A 26,421-nucleotide genomic window follows, 5' to 3' on the forward strand; every position below is an offset into this window, starting at 1 on the left:
TTCCTTTTGGTTAAGCACTTAAAAGATGAGAAAGGAGTCTAAAGAGATGGGAATTATTTTTAAGTAAAACACATGCGTCATAAAACAGTTTCACCCAAACGTAGTATTCTTCAGCTGGCTATGAAAGTGTATTTTCTTAAGAGCTGAATTAATAATGTGTTACAACAAATTCCCTACTTTTAAACACTTCCACGTTTAAGCATTTCACAACGTAAGATCGGAAACTACTGACTCCTAATGGTTTATCAAATTCTCAGAAAACTAACATTAAAAGATTCTACAGGCAGCTCCTTTTCAAGTAATTAACAGTGATACATATAGACTGTACAGCATGCATCTCTATTTTATGCATTAGTATCCCAGTAATCACAAATTTTTAAGTTACTCATTGCTAAATAGGTGAAAGTCAAACAAAAGTTAAACAAGTAATGGTTAGTTACATATGTCAAAGATGTTCTCTCTCTCAAAAGCACTCCTCTGAGCATAGCAACCAGAAATATACAGTCAGCAGTTAGTGGAGAAACTGCAACTGCATATATTCACAGTCAGGGAACTAATTAGTAAACAGTAAATAAAAAGCACAATTTCCCCCTTAATGAGAAGTTCAGTTACCTTTACCATACCTTTATCTGCTGTCTTCTAAGCATTGCAAGTTCCCTCATATCTCGGAATGGTTGTAGTAAGTACTGGTAGAGCTCCGTAGTAGCTTCTGCAAGACTACTGTAGGCTTCGTCTTCCATCTGATATAGTTCAAGCAGCTCGACCATGCTTTCTGTGTTTTTGTGTTTCTCCAGAAGCTGTAAAAAAAGAAGTATCAGTGTTAATTAATATGCTTAAAATTCCTACTGAAAGTGATAATTGTTTAAAAACATTTTTACTAAGGAGGGAAGAAGATAGACTAAAGTCACCACTCTGATATACCAAACAAAAAATATATTAAACCCCATCAATATTTTGAATTTAGCCAGTTAAGTATGGTCATTTCTCTGGTAATCTTAGTTCAAAATGTGAAGCACTCCTTTTGATTTCTTCTCTCCAAAGATGTTAAGAAGATAGTAAAAATTAGCACAAAAGAGCACAAAAAGCAACTCAGTGTTAGACAATCTACAATGTATTCATCAGATATGCTACTTCACATACTTCATAAATTTTCCCACTTCCAGTTGTGTGGGGAGAAGGAGTGGTGGGAAAGAAAGGGAATTCAAAGCAGAATTCAGATTGAGCTCTCTAGCTGTTTTTTTCTAGCCTCCTTTTTGCTTTACACTCACAGAGCTCTATTTTATCAGTGCAGCTCCAGACACAAAGAAGAATCTACATGAAACACAACGGTGATCTGCATTTCACCCTAGACAGTTTACCCATGAAGTTCAAATCCACAAAGGTTCCATTAGGTATCTTTAAGAAAAAGGAAATCAGAAGCTTTTAATAGTAACAAAACAAAAACAAACTTTGTTTTACTTGAATTATGTCTTAATTCATGTAAAACAATATCTGAAGACTCTGTCCATTCCTTCCTTTAGTTCTTATGAAGTGGAAAATTCATTTGTTTCTACAAATTTGCTATGATGTATGTTTTCAATTTATATGTTTGCTTTGCATCTATTTTGGGCATTGGCCTGGGCAGACCTCACATGTTGCTGGAAGTCTTCTACCATTTCCAATATTACAAAAGAATATTCAAATGTTTAACTAAAACTAATCTCATGCAGACACGTGGAGTACTTGATGTGTTCACAGAGACAAGATTAGCTGAAATTAATTCCCCTCTTACGCAACTTTCAGATATTTAAAGTCAGTCTCTTGTTCTTTGTATCAACAACTTAAAAGCATATATTCACAGTCCAAGTTTACTTAAACTTAATATAGATTAGGAATAATATGGAATAAGCATTTCCTATCTTGTCTGTGTTCAGTCAAGCTGGATGCTCAACCTACATGAAATATTCTCAGTATACCAAGCTGTATCAAGTGTAATTACTGGAAGACAATACAGAGGGAACTGCAGATTAGAAACCAAAAGCTTTGATCAACAGTCCTTTGGTATCTGGTTCATTTGTATGCCAAGAATGTCAAAACATGACATTTTACCATAGTGTCTACTCTGTTCCATAACATTTGTATTAATCTTCTCATTTGTTACCCAAACGAATAAGATTTTTTTTTGTGATGTAAAGTTTGCTTCTGAAGATCCTTGCAACACTACCTCAACTTCCTTTGAAGCTCTGAAGATTGGCCACGATTATAGACAGAATGCAAGGAGGCTCACAGTAGCTTTTTTTACATGTTCAGCATTAAAGTGATTGTCAAACAACAAGCCACGAAGAGCTTTCCCTCAGCAAGGCTTGTCACGGAAGAGAGGTCTCAGACAGATGGTGCAGAATGGATATGATGTTTCTCAGCAGCAATCTGCTGTATTCCCTAAGCAATTTCACCTACCTACTAATTTCATTACCTACTGCAAGACAGGAACACTGCCCTTCTCCTGTCTTCCAGCGGTGCGTAATATTCTGTGGTGTTTGAGTTCTCACTGAAGGTACTGGGTAGTGTTCTGTGGCTTGCAGTCTGTAAAACCACTATTTTAATGAACTTTCTGGGCAAAATGTGCATGCCTTAGCTTGCAATTGTAGGGACAGAAGTCATCCCAGATGCTCTTGGGTTTGACTCCTAAGTTTCTACAGACTTCATGCATTATTCCAGTCCTCTAGCAGTTTTAACCCTTTAGTCTACAAAGCCAACATCCTCCTCAGTTCCTCTAGCATGTTTCTAGTTCCTCAAAAAAGAGCTGTCATACTCAAGCCTTTTCCTACTCTACCTGTAGTCCCAAAGCTATAATAATCTCCGTCAACATACTGAAAAAAACAAATACAGAACACATCCTACACAGCAACAAAAAGGAACAGCTAGAGAAAACTTACCACCCTTAAAGGAGAACCTTAAGTAATCTAATCTAACTTCAGGAACAGAACAATACAATACAGTACTTTTTTTCCCCCTCCCTCCACAGATCAATCTTTTGGTCTTTCTAAAAGTTCTGATATTCTGGAACAGTCACAACTTTGCAGAATTCAGCGTGAAAATGTGCCAGGAAGTGAAGATCCATTTAAATTTTATGATCATCAGTATAGCATGGATACATTTTCAGGACACTAACAGCATACATCTACTTATGATTAGCTGGTTGTTCAGTGAAAATCATGTCCATAATGAGAAACAGTTTTCATAATGGCAAGAAGCATCACAAAGTTCATGCACATAGGAAAAATAAGTGGGCATCATATCAGGGTCTTGTCCATGCCCAATTTTACTGGGTCTGCTCCTGGGGTCTCCCAGTCCTACACCTAGAGATGCTCCTCAACTCCTTCAGAGACACCGAACCCCCAAGGAGTAAACCCTCAAAAACAAATGCAAGTGAGGACAGATTATTTATACATAATACATATATTCTGAAATTAAGAAAAGTCGAGCAACCTTCCTTCCTTCCTACAAGAATCCCCAGTTTCCATTTCCTGTGCCTAATGAAGATCTTTTCCAATGAAAATGGTGATGCAGTTTCATTCAAGATATAGTTACCAGAAGAGACATAACAGAACTGCAAAGCTGATTTAGAAACAACCAAACACCACCTTATTTGGTTACTTGAAAGAGCTATCAAATAGGGATATTCTTCAAAACAGGTAGCACAGTTACTGAACTGTAAGCACAGGTTACAGACAGCCTCACTACACCCACCCACCTATTAACACGTTCTTATAAAAAGCAGTCAGGTGGCATTTGAGGCAGTCAGGTGGCATTTGAGGGGAAATGTCTAAACATTAACTTCCTCTACAAAAGCTGCAAATCAGCTCAAAAGCATGCCTATATTTCATCCTCTCAAGTCAACACCATAAAACTGCTGCCTCAAATTCCACTTGGGTTAAAAGCTACAGGATGGAAAGGAGAGAGTGAAGAAGTATCACATGATCCAGTTTTGGAAAAGAAAAACAACACAGAATTTATGACTTGCATTTGAACTGACATTTATGATTCGCAATGTTTAAGAGAATATGGAAGTCTCAAACTACTCTGTCCCACTGTTTGGAACGGATGTGATTAACACACCCTTCACTGATACAGCATGGTATGAACAGAAGATTGATAGCTTAGATTCTCCTACTAGACACAGACTAATAAGCCCAAGGAAGAGTGAAGGCTGGTTTACTGCTACCAGTCCTAAAGGGGCCACTAATATCGCAGATGGATGGAGCTGCCAGCTGCATGGAGGACCTCTCCCACCCTGCTCCATAAAGCAGTCTGGTGGAAGATTTCCTGTCAAAGATCCAAGGCAGATGAAGCATTTGTCTTAGCTGGCTGCCATCCAGGCAGTACTTGGACTATCAGATAACAATAACGCTGGTCTAGCACAGAATCCACTGAATTAATAATGTCATAAGGCAAACCTGGCCCTCCACAGTCTCACAAGTTGTTTAACTCTGTATATTCCAATTTTCTTGCAGGCAGTATCTCGAGGATATGCTGTTTTAGAAATACAAAAAAGTCAGCCATTACCTTTCAGAAAGATGGAGACATTGGCTAAGCTGGCCAAATGCCTAAACCAACCCGGTACCTTCAAACTGTGCAGTTTGCAAACTGTTAGCATAAAATACACGAACAAGTTTTGTGGCATATTTTATGTCCCACTGATGATTAATTCTCAACACAGACATTCAGTGCTACCATTCATTTACTTCAACAGCCTTGGTATGAAATTTTGACTTCCACAACTTCTTAAAATTAAATTATTTAAAGAAGTGGGTGGAGGAGGGTAGAGTAATATCCTGTACAGGCCTGACTAGTGCAATACCCATTGAATACTGCATTTATTTTAAGAATCATGTTTCACAGATGTTACATTGTTCACAACTAAATGAATCCATATATTTTAGGCAACTATTATGCAGATAGACTCTAGCCAGAGGAAACAGGCTTTTTTTTTCCCCCCAATTTAACAGTACATATTTCAACTATATAACAAGGATTATTTCTGTCTTCAGAATTAAAAAAACATTTTGTCCATAAAGCTTTAAAAAGCCCTACAGAAGACAGTGCAATTATGTGTAAGTTGCCACCAGTTGGGGGTGTAATCCAATGCTTCATTTAATCAGTGAAGGGCCTTTTCATGCATTTCCTTTGCTGTTATTCCCAAAACTTTCACTGTTATCCCCATTTTGTTTTGGGAATTTGTAAAAACTCTACAGCATGACACATACCTGATTTTAGCTAAAACAAGCAATGTATTTTTCAGTCCCTTCCCAAGCTTTTACATATTTTTGAAATAACAGTAATTACAGAAATGCACTACTCAGCCTGGAAAAGAGGAGGCTGAGGGGAGACTTCATTGAGGTCTACAGCTTCCTCATGAGGGAAGTGGAGGGGCAGGCGCTGATCTATTCTCTTTAGTGACCAGTGATAGGACCCAGGGAATGGTGTCAGGCTGAGGCAGGGGAGGTTCAGGCTGGACATCAGGAAGAGGCTCTTCACTGAGAGGGCTGTTGTGCACTGGAACAGGCTCCCCTCAGAAGTAGTCACGGCACTAAGTCTTTTGGAGTTTAAGAAGCGTTTGGACTGTGCTCTTAGTTATAGGGTCTGACATTTTAGGTAGACCTGTGTGGTGCCAGAAGTTGGACTTAGTGATCCTTATGGGTCCCTTCCAATTCAGGATGTTCTATGATTCTGTGATACTCTCCTATTAAGTTCTCAAATGCCTGAAAGTATTACTTGCCACTTCCAGAAGGAATCCACCTGCTGATACAGTTGCAATGGACTAGAGTGAATTCCAGACAATGAGTTACGAAGTAAAACTTCCGGAGTACATAAAATTGGGATGCAAGATTTCAGCAACTGAACTTACACTTCAAGCTCTCATATTAGAACAGGTTTAAAATTGTTTCTGTTCTCTTTTCTAAAGCTGTCTTTAAACAAAGAACCACCTTCTTAACACATGCACAAGACATGCACACATACATATCCTGGTAATGAGTAGGAGTCTCAACTACATGAGATCTGTTCTACAGGTAAACTACTTTCCTCTCTCCTAAATGTATTTTCCTGTAATGAAATGTCACCCACTGTGGTTAAAAGATCAATCCTTGCTTCTGTTTGCATGATAGCATTGCTATCAACAGCCTTGGCTTTGTATATAAAACAGAAAGAACCACTTGCATTATTATAACAGCTAAATGCACTCAAAGCAGACCAAAGCTTGACTCTCCAATCCATATCTAAGATATTTTTTATTGTTGAGATATAAACCATCTAAGAGGATACGGAGTTACAGGACACTATAAATAAGCCAGGTACTACTGCTCAGAATGAGAAGTGTTGGAAGCAGCGCTACATCTTTCCAGTCTCAAAATTAAAAGATACAAACAAGTTAGTTACATATTAAACTTATTTGGAAATCACAGAGTTTATAATCAGTACATAAAGCAATCTTGTACCTACTGAGTGGACCAAAAGGTTCAGTTTTTTCGAACAGGCTTTTGAAGATAGGGGATATCAAGTCTATGCCAATGTGTAGCAAAGGTTATTGTCTGAATTTTGGGGAGGAGTTTCTGAATGGCTGTTTATAGAAGGACTGAGCCAGTTAAAACAATCAAACCAAACACACATAAACAAGTTTATCGAACTTCACAGCTATTCTAAGAAACAAACAGCAACACACACAACATCAAGAAAAAACAGCAACAAAAAGGTTTTGAGAAGTAAAACAGGTTCTTTAAAACCCAAGATACAAAAAGGAATACTTTCATAACATGTTTCACACTTCTCTTTTTAGTGCTGTGAAGAGTTGCTCACATAGAGTGAGTTACTCGATTAAATCCTCTTTAAGCCCTGTTTAAAACAGTCTTTTACCACCTAAAGTACCTAAATGCAGACAGCCAACCAGAAGGCTAAGACTAAGACCAGCATAGTGCTGACTGGTGATCTTGACCCTCTTTTCAGTTGTAACAGTTATTTTCATGTATGCTCAGATTAACAGCTCCTGGGATAGTAAAAATTATTTTTGTCAAGTTCGTTTACACTGCCTACCAAAAATGCACCTCATTTTAATGTACTACCTGTAAAACAAGTCAGCAGAAAAGAAAAAACACTCAATTACTGGGTAAGAAAAAATGAAGTAGTATTTTAATGCAGTGAAGTGAGCCAAAACTTTATTTCCATGCATGCAACATTACTGAACAATGCCATTTCTCTCCTCCCACCCAAAATCCTAAATAGAAATCTCAGCAGAACTCTGTATACATAACTCATGGGAGTATCACATGGCTCAGACTTAGAGCTGCCAGCTCTGACAACAATGTATGGCACGCTAGATCTCTTCTAAAAGCTCAAGAGGGAGATGTCAACAAGTGAAAACTACACATCTCCTTTTCTGTGAACAAGACAAAGATATGTGTAATAGTGTGGTAAAGTTGCTTTTGTTTTAAGATGACATAGAAATGGTACATCTCTGATCACTCTACCATACTGTATGATGTCTGTATGATGTAGCTGTAGCTCTTTTAAATCATGCTACATGCCAAATGAATGTTCATAAAAGCCAGGTATTTATTTGAATTTAGTGTATTACTTGTAACAGCAAAGGTACAAAATTCCCTACATAAAGTGGCTCAGGTTGGAAGGAACCTTAAGGACCATGCTGTTCCAGCCCCCTGCCATGGGCAGGGACACCTCCCACCAGACCAGGTTGCCCAAAGCCCCATCCAGCCTGGCCTTGAGCATCTCCAGGGATGGGGAATCCACAGATGCTCTGGGCAGCCTCTGCCAGTGCCTCATCACCCTCTGAGTGAAGAATTTTCTCTTCACCTCTCATCTAAATCTCCCCTCTTACAGTTTAAAACTATTCCCCCTTGTCCTGTCATTATCTGACCAAGAAGTTGCTCTCCACCTTTTTTATAAGCCACCTTTAAGTATTGGAAAGCTGTGATAAGGTCACCCTGGAGCCTTCACCCTCGAGACTTCTCCAGGCTGAACAGTCCCAGCAATCACAGCCTGCAGGAGAGGTGCTCCAGCCCTCTGATCATCCTTGTGGCCCTCCTCTGGACCTGCTCTAACAGCCCCACATCCTTCTTGTGCTGGGGGCCCCAGATGTGGATGCAGCATTCCAGGTGGGGCCTCAAAAGGGCAGAGCAGAGGGAGACAATCACCTCCCTCCACCTGCTGCAGCCCAGGTCACAGTTGGCCTTCTGGGCTTCAATCATGAACTGCTGGCTCATGTCTAGCTTTTTGTCCACCAGAAACCCCAGGTCTTTCTCTGCAGGGCTGCTCTCAATGATGTCTTCTAGTCTGTGCTCATGTCTGGGATTATCCCAACCCAAGTGCAGCACCTTGCACTTGGCCTTCTTGAACCTGATTAGGATCACACAGGCCCACTTCTCCAGCCTGTCCAGGTCCCTCTGGAAGACATCCCTTCCTTTTGGTGTATTGACTGCACCACACAGCTTGGTGTCATATGCAAGCTTGCTGAGGATGCACTCAATCCCATTGTCTGTTCATGGGTAAGGATGTTCAACAGTACTGGTACCAGGACAGACCCCTTAGGGGCATCTAATAGTTACCTTATTTCAAAGTTAATATGGTACTCTGGGACTCCTTCCCCTTGGAAAGGGGTAAAATAACTAAAAGATAAAGTCAGTAATGAATCACTGATTAGTTGGAACATGGTAACTTTGAACAAAAAACTTCTAGGCAACACCTCACCCTGAAGGCTTGGCAAAGATCTGTTTTTTATTCATGTCCTAATGAGTTCTAAGTAACTTTTTCTGCAGTAATCCGATCAAAAAAAAAAAAATTTCGAACATACATTAAAGACATGTTCATGCTGTGACACAAAATACATTAATTTTTGGTCCTTTTGGTCCTCTTTTTCTGTGCTTCTGAACTACACTATTCATCAGAAAAACATATTCAAGAGTGTCAAAACTGACAGCCATCTCAAACTAATACTCACATAGAGTGAGTACATTTAATTGACAAAGTATTATGACACTACTCTAAAAAACACTTTCTCTGTGTAAGGTTTGCAATGTCAGGATACACACAGGATACAAACGAAACACCCACTCTGCTAAACAATAAATACTCTTCTACAAAAACAAATGTGAGAATTTGATGGGAACAACAAGTGTATTATCATCGTCACGCTGAAGTCAACTCATGGGACCCACGTAGTCAGTAAAGGATTAGTACTCTTACCAATCTTACAATACATTTGTCATGGCAGCAGATATTCTCAAATGCCTGATACTAATCAGGTATTTGCCTAATGTTAGGCTTTTTAATCTAATTCAAAGGCAGTAAAGCATTATGACAACAGGTTCCAGGCACCAGTAAGCCTGAATTTACTTTTTAAAGCTGAGGTGAGCTTGCTCTTACTGGAAGTACACCCCACTTCCCACCCCTCTTCTTCCAGTTCCACGTTTTTCTCCTCTCAGGTGCACCATTCCTCCTTTGCACTACCTTTGTCACATCTTCAACAAGCTAACTAAGCACCAGGCAAAAAGCTACTTCCCTTGGATGAATTTACTGAGTTTTACGCTGCACTGAATCATCAAGGACAGAGACGCAGAACAGGAAGGCACACAAAGCTGCAGGAGGATCCCACCCGCCCCCACCTTCAGCATCAGCAACTGATGCATTACAGCATGTCCAGTTCTTCAGCAGGGTGGTGGATTAGCCACCTTTAAACCTTGGACAACAGATGATGGGTAAATGAAATGGCCCTTTGCGTGGCTTCCCAGGGCTCGTGTAGTTCAATACTGCTTCTAACTCTGCAGCACCTTATACAACAGTGAAATCACAGAAAGACAGATAAAGTCAGGCCTAAGAAAGGAACATGTTTACACATGACTACACCCTATTTTTAAAGCTTCTAGAAGTAAAATACAACATCCAGTCCACTATTACAGTCCAATTTAATATCAATACAGTATTTACAGTACAATTTAATACAGTACAATTTAATATCAGGTGATCATAGACCTGTATTCTGCAGTGTTACCCAGTTGGGTTGGATTTAGTCCTGTTTTCATAAAGAAATTATATATGTATTAAATATATATGGGTATATGTATTAAATGTCACAAAGAAATAAAATACATGTGTGATAAATCAGCATGAAAAAACACAGTTGAAATAATACATACAATTTACCTATTAACTAAACTCTTCCACATCTGCTCCAACATTTCAAGTAGTTCTGGATTTTTAGAAGTCCTGCCATGTATGGATATTTTCCTGAATTTTACTTCTTTGAAGTGACAAAGGGTGCAGTTTGAAATTCTGACATCACAATTATAAACAAATATTGTACTATTCCAAAGGCAAAATAACTTCCTTACAGAAGCAAACTGCAACAATTTGGGTTTTGTAGATTCATGTGAAAAGTTGCGCTGCAACTCATTTTAGTTAAGGTTAGTTGAGTAATAGCAACGTTTTTCAAAAGTAAATAAATCCAGTTGGAAAAGTATTGTAACAGTAACACAAAAAATAACAATTTTCAGAACTGGAAAAAGAAACAATAAAATGGGCTACTGAATTGACAAAAAGAACAGCAAACACAGAAATGCTCACTAAGCATTCAAATTGTTGTGAATGTTTGTCTGCCCTATACATTAAAAAAAATCCATAGTTTTACTATACAAATACCATAAACAGAAAAAAAAAAAGATTAAAAGGAAACCCAAAGATAGGAACTTACCAGTAAAAGGTTTTTTAATTTAAAACAACCTATGCCAAAATTTTTGCAACCAGTCATTGGTAGTTAAACAGCAGAAATTTATTTATATCTACTCTCAATAGCTCTAGATGAAGATTTTCAAAAACTAGCTTGCCTAGGAAGCAGTCTTCACATTGAAACACCTTTCTGGCTGCTATAGGTGAAGGACATAAGCAAAAGGTAAAATCCAAACTGCACAGTTGTGCCACTAGTAAGAAGTTATTAGGAGTAATGTACATAGCTGAAAAGTAAGAGCTACAAAACAAGAAGACATTTGTGGAAATGTTGCAAGTTAAAATCTAGCACTTTGTTTTAAAGTTCTTCATGGAGTCTTCAGGCAAACTTATAATGGCATGAATTTACATTTCAGGCCCAAATTCTTCAGAAGATGGGAATTGGGCAAGTTTCAACACCGAACTAATTAAAAGAAAAACACATTTCCCCTGTTAATTTATGCAATTTATGACTGGAAGATATTATGAAATCATCTATTCTCCTGTCCAAAAAATCTGGACTATTTTCTAGACTTTAGGATCTCATATCAAGTTTTGCATGGGCTTCAACAATTATTCTTAGAGACTAACCCATACTCTAGCAGATATCAACATCAGATTTCTGATGAGATCATATTATTACTTCTTTTAAGGGCTCAAGAATTCTTTCATTACCATTCCTCAAACATTCTTGCCTGTTTGCTATTAAACAGCATTGCACTCAGAGGAGGATTTTCAATGAACTATCCAAGATCTTTGCTCTGAATGGTTGTAGTGATGTTAGTACTATGCAAAACATATGACTAGTTCAAGTAAATTGTTCCAGTGTATACTGTCACCCTTTCTCAAAACCATCTAGATTGGTGTATACATAACATGGTTAAACCTGCAAATTCTGTTGGCCTTGTATGTTAGCCCTTCCCCAGAGCACTATCATGCTGACCACTGACAGAGCAGGACAAAACAACTGGACACTCCACTTTTAACACAGCAGAAGGTTTACAACAGCAGAATACCTTACTTTCATGCTTTTATTACACGGTAAATTAACAACTTGTGACAAGTTTTTGAAAATTACATTTATTTATTTTAGCTACCTTTCTGTTCATTTGCTTTCTAGGATACAGGGAGGATGCAATGTAACATGTGTTATGTTACTGGCAACTCCTGAGCACTCTAGTTGCCCAACACTGCACCTAGAATAATGTCCTAGGTGCTGCAGGTTCCTCTGCTGAGTGCAATACATGCTCATTTGCTTCTCCTGGTTTTGCATGGTACTAAAAAAAAACAAAAAAACAAAAAAGTACTTAGTGGCATTACACTATCAACCATAGCAGAAATAGTAGAAAGAAATCGTAATAGTTGATTCTTCTTCGGAGAAAATACAGGAGGAAGAGGAGGATTGAGCCTATTTAGAAGATACTCTCAACTGCTAAATCAACAGGTGCAACCTTACTCTACTGCTATTTAGCAGATAGCATTCTGAGCAACAGGGCAGATATATATGTAATATAACTCAGTTAGTTAAAATGTATCTTCAGAAAACCTTTATTTATTCTCCTTCCCTTTACCTTCTACCTGTCTTCTTTCTCTCCCCAACATACTCCTTACAGGTAAGCTTTCATCTCCTGAAAGAAGAGTTTTATATATGTATCTTTAGTTTCACCAGGTCCCCACTTTATCTGAAGTTCTCTTCAGTAACAGCAGTTTCATGGTGGACTACAAGGATTTGTTTCTATTAAGATCAAAAATTCACCTCCCAAAAGAGGAAAAATGGTAGATTTGTCCATTTCTGAAATATAAGGCTTTAGAGTGACTTTTTAAGCTCTGTGGAAGCTATATCATGCTTATAAAGTACAACATAAACCTCAAAGACCATCTACTAGTAACCAGTGTCTTACAGAAAGAAATGTAGGAAGGTGCAATGATTAGAAAGAATCTGCTTTCCAGTTCTAAGCCAACCTGTGTTATATTATCACAGCAAGAAACTGAGAAGAAAAATGTTACTGGATATTGAAAGCAGTATTAAAGGGCATTGACTTGAAGGCCTAAGTCCTGGAGGACATTCAGTTCAGGAGTGAGAAGGAAAGTAATGCTAAAAAATGGTATTGCTAAATGGTAAAATGGGGGAAAAATATGCAATAATGTAAATATGAAGAAAAAACAACCCAATACAGTATCTAAAAGCTAAGAAATAAGGTAGGCTGTGACCCAAGAGCATAATGGGTTTCAGAAAGTTTATCACACAGGTTGTGCCTACCTTGTCAAAGTACTCCAGCATATGAAAATGCTACAACTGCCTATTAGGCAACAACTTTTAAAAGTAAAGTCTATCTCTAAAATAAACTCTTCATTAGAATACTTCCTCAACTACAAGCCAAAAATGATTCCTCAACCTGTGTTCAGACTGTTAAACAGAGTAGACGTTGCATTTCTCCCAGGTATTTTGATAGGGCAGAAAACTATAAGAATGGCAAGCTGCTGTGTTCAGTTTCTAAATATTAAGCCTATGCTTACTGACTAAGGGTCATCCTGAACAGTATTGCTATATTCTATAGAATGTACTTTTATTTTTCACGTTGTACTTGCATTCTGTCAAGGGAAACTGAACTTTCCAAGCAGAAGTCCTTTTCTTTGTGCACATATCATTTATACATCTTGAAGAAATGTGTATTCTTTTAAACATTCTCTACCGTTTTCAGATACAGTAGCAGTATTCATCACCTTCAGCTAGCTTTTGTCAAACTAGCAAGGCAAAACTAGAAAAACACATTAAGTTTATCTACATGTGCATGCCATAAGTGGATTACAAAAAGGAAAAAAAAAAGATATTTCAAATCCAGAAGTATCAAACTCAGTCTGGAAAAAGAGACAACACAGTAGTCTTGACAAAGTACTGACAAAGTAGTCTTTGTCAAAGTATTGACAAAAACAAACCTAGCACCCAAAACTTTAATTAACCTGCAATTGCAAGTCATAAGCAATGAAAAGCAAGTTGCTGCTACCTATGAAAGAGAAGTAAAAGGGAAGGGCACTAGAAAAAAAAATAAACATTTAGTCAGGAAGCTATCCAACATAAGGATGAGAGATAAAAGACCTCCAATTAAAAGGTAAACAGTTATTGTGCGTAGTACTTGGAAGGGTTTAACTCACAGGTTTAAGATAAGCGAAGACTGTGGTAATGTCAATGTCCCCTAAATGCTGAATTCCTAGAAGCCAATTTAAAGCATGTGTTTTACAATGGTATGCAATAATAGCTTTGACTTTCAGCAATTTTAAGTCCACCATATGATTAAGTTGTTGCAGTATTTATTTATCCTTGCTGTAATGAGGACTGAGCATCCCAAATGATACAGCCCCCTCTACGTCAGCTCCCTGCCTTTCAGTGGTATCACATCATAAAGTGGTTAACTTGTAACATTTATTTACATTCACAGAATTCGTTCTAAGAGTGACTTAGATTTTTATTATTCACAGAAAAGTGTGGGAACCACTCCATGCTTCGTTCTGCTTATCTGAAAATGTGTCATGGTATCCTCACCAGTGTCTGATGCTTGCAGAATGAGTCAGGTGTGAACTTCCAACCACTAAAATGCCAGGCCTTTAAAATATTTAGTAACTGAGGACTAGTTTGTAACAACCAAACCTAACTGCTAATAGCTCCAATTGCAGATTAGATACGTAAAAAAGATGATGGCAGGCAAGGTATAACACAGAGGGGAAAAAAAAAGTCTTTGGTTCGGCAACAATAGAAGTACTAGCCAGAGTACTATTATCACGCAACTGTTTCTTAGGAAGGTGAAGACTACTTACCTTTTCTATAGAGCATGCCCTACAGCTGCTGCCATACTGTATTTTGGTTACTATTAACTTATCGTAGCAGTACATTGGTTAGATGGCTTATTTACAGAGCATTTAGGAGTGAATTAAAGTAGTTGTACCACAAACAAGTGTTAACCACTACAACTGATGAGTGTCTGAAAACAGCTTTCAAACAGAAATAAGCTTGGATTTCCAGAATGCCCTAGACTATTGCCGAGCAGTAATTAATAATTAACCCTGCTCTATTAATTTCAACAGAGATAGAGAAGTAATAATAGTAACAATAATCTACAGTATATCGTATTTTAATCTTCCACGCACCTTAGTTTAAATTTGAACCGGTGTTCTGTTCCCTCATGAAACACCTTGTGTGTCTTCTAGATCTAGCTGTTGTAGTTAACATCCAGGATTCTTTGCCTCTTGTATAGAGATGTTTCACTGGTTTTGAAGGGAACACCAGTGCTAATATCTAATTTTTGCGTCACTGAATACTTTTTTGTACTGTTTTGTATTAATTACTCTTGGATTATTTAACACCTTGATGTTGAAGTCTCTCTTTAAATCACATTATGCTTAGGAGTAGATCACTGAATAGGGAGAGGTCACCTCACCTCTGGAAAACTTTAATTTTTCATGGAGTGCCTCACTACCTACCATATATACACTTACTTTAAAACTGAACACACATGGTCAGAAGCAAGAAAATAAAGACAAGTTATTAAGACTACCGCAACTGTTATTTTTCACTGAAATATCAGAATAACAAAAGAATAACCTACGGATACTATTTATATTTTTTTCTCGTAAATAAAAGTATTTGACAGTGCCTTTGGAAAGCATGTGAGATCCTTTGATTTACACGTGAGCCAATACTTACTCATCTGTGTGATTTGACAGTCACGTTTCACTCATTGAAAATAATGTTCCCATACTAAAGCTGTGCAAAAGTATTTTCAAAAATTATATATATATATATATATTAATTTGAAAGAAAATAGCAAAACAGCTTTCTGTCAAAAAAAATCTTCTTATAAAGAAGTTGTTACTGTAACAAAACATGTAAATAACTTGGACATGATTTTTTCTTAACCTTTCTAACCCTTTGAGTCAAAAGAAAACTAAGCCAACCAACATAAAAATTTGCAGGGCTACTCTGGTGCTTAGTAAGATATTCCACTATACAGGGCAAGGACACTGCCACTCCCAAGGCATTCTTAAGTTAGCTGCTGAAAATAAGGTTCTCAGAATTTCTTCAGAGTTTAATCAACTAATAAGAGTTTTTTTCTGAGCTCTTATATTAAAAGAACTCAGAAGAACACACAGAAAACAGATACGCAAAGTGGTCTTTCAAGAGTCTGCCTACAGACACAAGAATTCCTAGAGAAGCAGCAAAACAAAAGCAAGTCTGTGACTAGTCTTATAACTAGCACTCAGTAGTCAATAGCTATTGACTATTACCTGCCAAATTTCATAATGCTATAGCAATTAAAACTCTAAGGAAAAAGACATTAATTTGTACCACTAATTCAAAGGTACTGAACTAAGCGTGAAATGTAAAGACAGGGTTCCCATGTTCACAACTTGCTATGCAGGAGCAAGTAAAAAGATAACCATAGAAAAAATGCGTTTGTTGGCATGGCTATGCTAACAAGTCACCTTCACCATAGTTTTTAATAACTGCAGTTTTTATCCAGTAATACTGTGACTACATTCAACCTTTTGCCAACAAAGCAGAGATACAATTCCATCTTAGATACTACTACACTCACAAGTATTCTTTTAGATACACATATTTACTGTAACATAGCTTCACTGTAGCATAAATTTAGTGTTTCTAAATTATTCCAGAATTGTTGTGTGTGTGTTTTAATAAAAGACGTGCTAATTTTAAACTGCAAATTATGCAGAAGAAATTAATTTCATGTTATATAGAAATACTTGCAGAGGAGCCTTCTCATCTTGGATCTGTTTCTACTTGTAACATTCTTCTGGCCTATTAAAGTTTTATAATTGAGACAATGATAAAAATGCCTATTACAAAAAGCAACAATTATTAACCGCTGTGAAAATAAACTTGCTTGTGTGTAACTTACAGAAAGCAACAAATCGCCAAATAGGGGATGCTGATACAATGAGCGTGAGAGGTTTTGTTGCTCTCTTTGCTTCTCCACCCCAAAGAACATGATCAACAGAAACTACAAGCACTTCTTAAATAATACTGTAACTACACAGAGAATAACTGTCCTGGATAAAGATACACTTCTGGGTTTTATAATTAGTTCCTGTATATCTTAAAAAGTTAAGCCAAAATCTTGGAGTTCTAAACTTGTATTTTACACAACTCTACATGCATGAAAACCCTCTATACTCATTATGCTCCTTCATACTGTTTCAGTTGCCAGTGCCAAGTCCTTCCCCTTCTCCTCAGAAGTTCTCTTAAGAGAGGTAAAATTGTTTAAAATTGCCGGAAACCAACATTCCAAACAGCGAACAGGCAGGCTTCAAGTACAGATGGAAAAGTAAATTAAAATGAGAGACAAAGCATTGATTCAGTAGGTTCTGCTTGAAAGTATGAAAAACCTTTCCTTCAGAAATACCTGGCGGTACCCATCACCCACTGCTTCATTCGCCTAGAATTCAATGACAAGCAACATCAGTATTTGCCTAAAAGGAAGACGTTATGGACCATACAAACCACTAACAGGTAAGGGAAAGAGAAACCTGAGAGCCAAAAGGGTCAAGCAGGTCATTCAATTGGTTTCTTTTCTTAAAGATGAACTACCTTTAATTAAAGAAGGATCGATTTACATCATGAACAGTGACAGAAGTACAGCTGTACTGACTTGAGGCATGCTAGGATTGTTTGCCATTGGAAAGGAAGGTTGTACTGTAATCAAATGCACAAATACATTCTGCCATTTTGACTCCTCCAAGTTCTCAATGTTAACAGAGAATGGCAGGTTGACTATGATAAAGCTTTCATTGCCTACTAATAGCTGATTTAATTTTTGACCATAGCATTGGTCCTAACAAAACAGAAGCTGAGATTCTTCAAGAAACAAATAAATAGTTCTTGCACAGTAATTCTGAATCAGTGTTTCTTCAGAAGCACCACACGCTGAGTTCAATACCTAGTTCCAAAACTCCATGTTTAACAGGAACTTCTCTCATCCTGACCAAAAACTGCTCAGCTGAGGGCCAAATTAATTTAAGTACATACAACCAAGCATTCGTGTATCCAAAGAAAGAAGTAGACAATGATACGCTTTCATATTCTCTGGACTAAGACTACTGCAGAACACTATTAGACAAATTACCTGTAGTACAGAAAAATTAATGAGGTTGAATTCTTCCCTTTCAATAGCTATTTGTGGTTTTTCTTCCTTTTTGTTTTCCCATAATATATCCTACTGTTACAGTTTGGAAATAAGCTTGTACCTGAAAATGCTACACTGAGATGCCCTTATCGTGATTTCATCGCTGACAACAGTTTTCTCGTACTCTGTAGCTTCAGTCACTATGGAAAAGCTGAGAAAGAATCCTACAAAGACTCAAAGCTATGCCATCAAAACAGACAGCAAGCACATATGCTCATACTCCATCAGGGGAAAAAAAAAAAAACATTCACCACGACACATTTTTTGAACATGCAATCCTGGAAGAATATAAGGGGGCAGCTGAAGCAGCCCAACTTGATTTACAGTGATACAACAAAGTTTAGAGAGCGTTTGCAAAAACCCCAAATTCCATAACCTGATTCATCCACAGTCACACCTAGATGCACTCTGGGTACATCCTGATCCAAGGCCACAGGAGCATAAAAACAAATGTAGATGTCTTTTTTTTTTTTTTTTAACTGGGAAAATCTGGGTCCTCAAACAACTCAGCACACAAATATGTGAAAAAAAATCTTACACATTGATGTAAGAAGTTAATAGAATCAACCTCCTTAACTGCTTCTGTCTAAACAGAGTATGGGTATGGGGAAGCGGGATGAAACATCCTGAAACACTCAAGTCCTGAAACGTCCAAGACCTGTCAGACTCCAGCAATGTCAACGCAGTAAATCCTCGCTGAGATTAGATAGCTTTCTTTTTGAAATCCCAACCAAGAACGAACAAAAGTTGTAGTTATGCCAATTCCACCAGAAGACATCATCTCACTTGAAATACCAGATTCAGCACCCAGAGCCTGTAAAAACCTAGAGCTTTTTTGGCCTCGAGTGCCTAAATTGTACTGTCAAAATAAACACCACATGTTGCTGCTCCTATTAAACAGGAGAATTCAGACTCCAACACATCCTGCTGCAAAGCAACGCAACAACAAGAATCTGGCAGCAAGACACTGCCAAGTCCTGGAGATTCTTGTAGACATTTGTGAACATTTGATTGCACAGAGTAAAGTAGGGAGCCATGCTGAGATAGCGTGAGGAATCTACACATTCTTAAATCCTGGCCCTAGACCCCTTGGAAAGGTTAAGTCCTGGTTTCTTACTGAGATTCTCAAAGCATCAAAAAACAAGCAAACAAAAAAACCAACTAGATAGTTTTCCTTTTTTTTTTGTTTGTTTTTTTGTGTGTGTGTGTCTCTTATGGCTCGATCATACAGAGGCAGGGAGGAGCAGCTGGGGAGAACAACTACAGAAGATGTCAGAGCGTAAGGAAAAGGCACAGAGACCGGGACCGAGCGCAGCAACCTCACCTCCTGGATCCGCCTGCGGGCCCGCTGCAGCACCTCCTCGTACCCCTTCTGCCGCAGCTCGCTCAGGCTCTCATAGTACTCTTCGGGGTCATCCGTCTCGGTGAAGAGCACCTGCGAGAGGATCTTCCAGCCGCAGGTGTCCAGGCAGTGCACCAAGTAGACCTGCAGCTTGTAGCAGAGCGCGTCCATCTCCTGCTCGGACAGCTCGGGGGCCCCGAACAGCACCGTCCACATGCCGGAGGGCTCCTCGGGGAAGGCGGGCAGGTAGGGCTCCAGCTCCGAGTTCACCGAGCACAGCTGCTGGTGCACGGCCCGCAGGTCCTGGAAGGAGAACAGCCCGGCCCAGCTGCACTCCTCCCCCGCCGGCTCCGCGTCGCCAGCGGCCGGCTCGGACACCGGCGGCGACGACGACAGCGACAGCGAGCCGGCCGCCTCCTCCCGGCCCAGCTCCAGCACCTCGATGTCCTCCACCGCCGGCCTGCGGGCACGCAGCGAGCCCCGGGCCGACACGGGGGGGTCGGCGCCGCAGGCCGGGCCCCTGCGCAGCGCCTTGGGGGCGGCCCCGGCCCCGGCCTCGGCCTCAGCCCCGGCCCCGGCCCCGGCCCGCCGCACGTCGCGGGAGCCGCTGCGCTGCCGCTGCGCCGTGCGGTTGTGGCAGGTGATGGCGAACTTGCCCTCGATCTCGTTCCAGGCTACGATGAAGACGAACTTGTGCTTCTCGCGCTCCTGGAAGGCGTGCGGCCTCACGGCCACCCAGTCGGCCTCCAGCGTCTCCTCCAGCGCGAAGGCGGACATGGCGCTGCTGCGCGGGCCCGGGGCCGTGCCGGGCCGTGCCGTGCTCCGCCGGGCTCCGCCGGGCTGTGCCGCGCCTCAGCCGCCCCCGCTTCTCGCCGGCCGGCCCGCAGCCCCGCGCGGCGCCTCACCGCCCACCATCAGCCATCTTAGGGCGGGCGCTCCGGGGGGCCGCAGCGGCGGGGCGGGGGAGGGAGAACGGCGAGGAGGAGGAAGAAGAGGAGGAGGAGGAGGAGGAGGAGGAGGAGGAGGAAGGACGAGGGGGTGCGGGGGGTGCGAGGTGAGGTGAGGCAGCGTCGCGCGGTGCTGGCGCAGCGCCCTCCCCCTGCCGCCCGCCGCGCCGCGCTGCCGGCGGACAATGCCCGCCCGCCCGCCGCCCGCCGCGCAGGTACCGCCGGGTCACGTGGGCCCAGGGCTCTGTTTACAAGCGGCGGCGGCGGCGCTGCGGCAACTCGGCGCTGGCCCCGCCCACCCGCCGCGGGACCTCCCGCCATTGGCTGCCCGCCCCGCCCTCCGCCCCGCCCCCCTCCGCCCCGCCCATTCGCGCTCAGCCCCCCGGCCCCCGGCCCCCGGCCCTCGGACGCGGTGCGCGGGGCATGCCGGGGCGGGCGCGTGCCGGGCCGTTGGCGGCCGTTGAGGGGCGGGCTCCTCACGGCTCCCCCCTCACGGCTCCGCCCATGCCGGTACCGGGCTCAGCAGCTCCCCGCCCCCCCCCGAGCCCTCCCCAAAGCCCTTGGCAGAGTTGGTTTTTATTTATTTATTTATTTATTTATGTTCCCTTTTTTTTTTCTCTCTCTCTCTCTTTTTTTTTTTTTTTTCCAGCTTGTTTCCGCTCCGCCAAGCCTTTATTTCTGCGTGGTTACCGCCGAGGTGCACGTCGCCTCGTCAGCCCTACGTGCTTCGTGCTGACCAGGGGTTGAAGCGGAATATCTGAAAGGCCCTTACCAAGCGTGCCCCGCGGCGGCTGCAGGGAGGAGACCTGGGGAGGACCTGGGGAGGAGGGCATGTTCTGCAGCAGCTGCATCGGGCAATTCTGTGCCTTTAAAAAAAATGGAGCTAACCGATTGCGCCGAGGCACGGCGTTCTGTGCTTGTGTTGGCCTGTCCTACTTAGGAATTGGCAGCGTGGAAACCTCGCGGAGTTTTCCAAGTGTATTGCAGAGCACGTCGAAGGTTACAGGAAGCCAGCAGGGACAGCTCAAGTCTGAAAGGAATGATTAATCACATGCAATTTTAAGGCCCGTGGTGCGTTTCTTGTTGCCCTTTAGGGTACTCAATTTCGCTTCGTATAAATGAAAAAAAAAAAAAAGTCTTAATGATAGAGCTCCAAAAATAGTTTAATCAAAAATAACATAGTATGCATTGGCTCATCTGTGATGCTGTTGTTCCTCTGTAAATTTAAGAAGCACCACGGGAATAAAACATTTCTAGTTGAGCTTGCCAGAGAAACAGAGTGAGTCACCGTCACTGCTTTTTTCTAAAGTTAAGGTATTGACTAGCATCCTGTCCTTGGAGGCTAAAGTATTTGGGGAGAGCCTCTGACAATCCAAACATTCTCAGGTCATTAACTCAGAAACCTCGTGTATTCAGGAGACTCATGGTTACATCTCAAATACTAAAAGTCACAGCTGTTAGGAAAAAGAAGGAAATGATGGCTCAGCAGCCACAGGAAAGGACCATAAACGGGTGTGCTTTACATCTTGGAGAACAAGATTTTTTTCTGTTGCTGTAAATTCAGGTGCAGATCGAAGCATCTGTGAAATGATCTGAAAGATAAGGTTATACCCCATGTAGAAGTGGCTAAGAAAACAAGCCATCACTATGTTGGTGGAGGAACTGCAGTTTGATTCTGTTAAGTATTCAGAAGCAAATTTGCAGTGGATGAATGTAGCAGCAAACTAATTTTGTCATCAGTAATGCATGAAAGAAAAAACAATGAAGATGCATTTGTGTATACCCAGGCTTAAAAGAATTAAACATGGATTCAAGATTCCTCATCAGCCAAAGGATCAAAGTCCTAATATTTCAGGTAAGCTACTGCAGAAGCCAAGGTCTTTTGTTGAGGAATTTTTGAAGCAGCAAGGAGGCCATCACTTGCTGTGGCTGAGCAAACCAAGCTACCAGGACGACTACGAAAAGTTGCCATAAAGATGTTCTTCTATCGCCCGATTGAGGAATTAAAAATAATGTTGCAAGCAGACGGCATTTCTTCAAGGACAAGGTCTACGTGACTTGTGCTAATCACAAGGGGGTTGTTTTCTTGCAGGTGGGGTAGTTTTCTTGCAGTTGTTTTGTCTGAGTGCTTTCGAACAATAATCTTGTGTGAAACGCTATCCGCCCCTGCTAAATTTGCTACAAGAGTCAGGCTATTCAGGTAATAAAGAGAGAGCATGATCTGACCATATTGGTATTTGCTATGACTTTGGCCATTCTTCCTGCAACAGTCTTTGAAGCCCTGTTCGCCTGGCTGTGCTCTGATAGCAGAGGGACAAACCGGTAGAATTTAAAGGAGATAATAGGTAAATGTAGCATGAAAACTGGTACGAAACTTGCTCAGCAACAGTCAAGTTTCTGACTGGCCTCTTCCAATGCAGCAGAAAAGCTATGCCATCAGATCTCAACAGCTATTACATTTTGCCAAAATTGTACCCTTATGGCAAAACGAAACAAAACAAAACTTGTCAATGAACTCCACTGAGTAAAACAGAAAAAAAAAAAAAATCTGAAAGGCTAGGAATGACCTTACAAACAGGACTTGTAGTGGAGTGTGCTGGTATCTTGGGCTGCCTTAAAGAGGGGTGTTGCTACCACATTGAGGGACGTGATCCTTCCTCTCTCCTCATCACAGTTGGCGATGCCATACTTGGAGTGTTGTATCCAGTTCTGCGCTCCTCTGTACAAGAAGGAGGTGGAGTTACTGCAGAGAGTCCAACAAAAGAGCGACAAAGATAGTCAGGGGACCGGAGCACCTCTCATAGGAGGAAAGGCTGGGAGAGCTGGGATAGTGCAGCCTGAAGAAGGGGAGGGTCAGGGGAATCTCATCAATGTACATGAATACCTGAAGGGACGGCGCAAAGAGGACAGAGACAGCCTCTTTTCTGTGCTGTCCTGGTACTGGGCACCACTGAAACACAAGAGGTTCCTCCTGAGCGTCAGGAAGCATGACTTCACTCTGACTGAGCAACAGGATAGGTTGCCCACAGAGGCTGTGGTGTCTCCGTTCTTGGATGTATTCAAAAGCCATCTGAGAACATGGTCCTGCTTGAGCAGGGAGGGTGTACCAGATGGCCTTCAGAGTTCTCTTCTAGCTTTGGCCACTCTGCGACTCTGTACACTAACCAGAAGCGGGTTAGGTAGCCCCCAATCAGCCTGGCTTGTGGTTGTTTTCCACTGTTTAGAAAAGTGAAAAGTGCAACAATTACTGGGGAGTGCCTCTGTCATCTAAGAGAACATGAGCTGCGTGGAGAGCCCTGCAGCGCTGCTGCCGAGGAAGTGCTGCTGCACTTCAGTGTGTAGATCACATCGCTAACCTGGAAACTGCATGTGGGAGGGGCCGGGTCAACCTTAGGAGCAGGGCTGTTGGAAGTAGCAGATATTCAGCCAGCAAGCTAGATTATTATGTTTCAAAGAGCCAAAGGTTTCTAAGAGCCACAAGCACTCTATTGCTAGTGAGCTGAAATGTAAGCTTGGGAATTTAGTTGATGTCATTTTTTTTTAAAGAATTGGGTTAAATGCCAGAACTTTTATACAGGGAGTACTTTGAGTCACTGCTATCCCTGGGCAGTCTCCAAGCAGTGATTTTTAATACGACTTTTAGTTAGCAAGCCAATGACAAGTAGTTTTGCAAAGTTGTGTGTATTAATCTGTGATTTTTGTGCCTTGCAATATCATTTACCTGAGCCTGTTTATGCTAATTCTTAGACATGATCTCAGTTCACGTTCGTGTTGGAAAAACACAGAATCCAAATTCAGCACAGAAGAGGACATACTGAAAGCTTCTCAGCTGCATTGATTGTAGACTGCCTAGGCAGATCCAGGCATAATAAATGCTGAACAGGGCTGGAGACAGGATGATACCATGTAGAACTGCTCATACATATTTGTGGATGTGTAGGGTGGGTCATTAATTGTCTGTCGTAAAAGGTTGGGTCATCTGTGGGTTGAACAACCAGAACCACTGCAAAGTGATCTCATAGTGCTGTCTAAATTGTCTTCTGCATGCTAATGATGTGAACAAGAACAGAAATACACCTCTAAGTGTTTATACAAACATTCCAGCTAGCGTGTAACTCCTACAGAATGCTTCAGGCTGAAGCGAAATTATACCCTTCTGAATCTTTGAACACCTTGAGTAAACTAGTTCGAGTACAAAGCATTTTTAAGAAAACGAGGTCTCAACTGAGAAGCCTGATTTAACATTTGATCAGTTCCAAACTACCACTATTGTAATATGATTTCTGTCCAAATACAAGACTGTTGTATATTTAGTTAACTGGCTGTGAAATTCCTTAAAAGTAGCTGAGATGGAGGGAGGAGAATATTCCTTAGCATGCCTCAAAGTACTGTAGCATTGTGGGTATTGTGAGGTGTCCTGAAATTGCTATTAATTTTTTAATTGCTGTTATTGTGTTAATGCAACTATTGCAGACAAGCATTTTTAAGAGGTTTCTGTTGATAGAGTAATTCAAACTTTAGTGTGGGCAAGCCAAACAGCTATGTCTGTTTGTTGTTAGTGGGCGTCTTTTTCTGGCAAAAGGTTGTGGTTTTTTTAAGAGTATGTCTGTGTGAAGTGTGACTAGAAGCTGACTGCGTGAAAGCGTTATTGACTTCATGATGGCTTAGTAACACTCTTCCAATAAAACATCCATCAAAAAGCACACTTTCTAGTAATAGTTGTCTCTGCACTTGAAATTCTGGAAGTATCTACCCTTTTGAAGAGATTTGGGGCAGTTTCCAAGTACAAGGAGTTGTATTGTACAGGGGAAACAAGAGAGGTGCAGTGTGTGTGATAAGCCCATCTATTGAATGTAGGAGAACTGGATACTTTGGATATTTATGCTGGCTCCAAACTGAAGAATTTTCTGCACCCAAATATTATTGCAGTTATAGAACGTGGAATTATTACTGTGTGGTAAGCTTTACAAATGTATGGTAAGCTGAACATGAAATGGAATCTCTCACTGCTGAGAGGATCCGATAATTTAAATACAAATCAATCTTCCCTTGAAAGGAATCATTCATAAAAGTCAATTTTTCTCTTTTAACCAATCAAGGAGATTGATAAAGTTTGTCTAAATGACAATGGAGAAAAATGTGTCAGTAACACTCCAGAATCCCTCCCTGAAAGCTCAGATGATACAAAAACTAAGCTTCCAACTTAAATGTACTATTATAGTGGGAAAATTCCAAGTTTCATAAGAATTTTATTAAGTTATTTGAAAGTAATTAGTAGGCTCTGTGGCAAATAAAAAAAAGTTTGCAACAAGAGACACAACAGGAGCAGTCCTGTCTTGCAGGCTGGATGAGTTGGGAATGATGGTGCTTCCAGCTCTCTGTAGTGGTTTACAAAGCAATTCTTCAACTTGTTTGTTTACAGAAACCATATTCTAATGTGCTCCACCCAAGTACATGGGAATAGAAAAAATGATCCTGATGACGGAAAGAAAAATTTGTAGTTTTGAGAAAACATTTTTTTTTTAAAGTCATGTTAAGTGCAAAAATTCAAGAAATATTTCTAACTGCATTTTTTATTTTTATTTTTTGGTCATGTTTAGTATCTCATAATTAAACAAAGGGAATTCATAAATAGTTACTTAATAGTCATATTTTCTTTGAGGTCCAGAGTGAAAAAGTCCAGTCCAAGATATTTTGAGAAATAAAGAAAATGCCTGCTTGGCTGTGAATACAGTGTGTCCAGCTGTGTAGCAGTATACAGGCTGTAGTGGAGTATTGGGCGTTGTTATTCAGGGAAAGAGGAAGCAATATGCTTAGCCACATCCACAATTCACCTCAGTCAATCAAGAACATTTGTAACTAGAGAGGGGAAGCCCCAAACCACAGAACAAGCATTGAGTTATAACAGACAAAATACCTACGTGAATCTAAAAAAAAGGAAATCATAGTTCCCGTGGCAGTGAATACAGTCTGCCTTCTGATTAATCAGTGCAACATATGACAAGAACACAATTCAGATGTTTTTAATTAGCCCTACAGTTTCCATCCTTTCTCAACCTGATATACAGATACATTGACAAACAGCCTGGTCTGTCTGCAAGATCATGTGAGGTCTATACTAAAATAATTTGATTATATGGAAAAAGGTTTATCTGAGGAATTCTGTACTGTCATTTGGATGAAA

At 40.7% G+C, this 26,421-nt stretch overlaps 1 protein-coding gene and 2 long non-coding RNA genes across 4 annotated transcripts in view; 1 reads left to right on the forward strand and 2 right to left on the reverse strand.

The window, feature by feature from the left end:
- The window catches only part of JMY (junction mediating and regulatory protein, p53 cofactor), a 72,990-nt gene extending 52,555 nt beyond the window's left edge, over positions 1-20,435 (reverse strand). For both annotated transcript variants that reach the window (XM_038169757.2, XM_027447030.3), the window contains exons 1-2: positions 19,273-20,435; positions 624-797 (exon numbers count right to left, since the gene is read on the reverse strand). In XM_038169757.2, coding sequence (XP_038025685.1) covers positions 624-797; positions 19,273-20,067 — 969 coding nt within the window. In that variant the 5' untranslated portion in view covers positions 20,068-20,435. The remainder of the gene's footprint in view (positions 1-623; positions 798-19,272) is intronic.
- On the reverse strand, positions 9,937-19,234 carry LOC140000610 (uncharacterized). The gene is made up of 2 exons (XR_011805667.1): positions 12,321-19,234; positions 9,937-12,026 (listed from the first exon to the last, which is right to left on the reverse strand). It is a non-coding gene; the product is annotated as an uncharacterized lncRNA (long non-coding RNA).
- A 167-nt stretch (positions 20,436-20,602) lies between the features above and the next one.
- Positions 20,603-24,555, forward strand: LOC140000609 (uncharacterized). The gene is made up of 2 exons (XR_011805666.1): positions 20,603-20,747; positions 20,887-24,555. It is a non-coding gene; the product is annotated as an uncharacterized lncRNA (long non-coding RNA).
- The last annotated feature ends 1,866 nt before the right edge of the window (positions 24,556-26,421 follow it).

The sequence above is a fragment of the Anas platyrhynchos genome, chromosome Z (genome assembly GCF_047663525.1).
Source record: "Anas platyrhynchos isolate ZD024472 breed Pekin duck chromosome Z, IASCAAS_PekinDuck_T2T, whole genome shotgun sequence".
Lineage (NCBI taxonomy): Eukaryota > Metazoa > Chordata > Aves > Anseriformes > Anatidae > Anas > Anas platyrhynchos.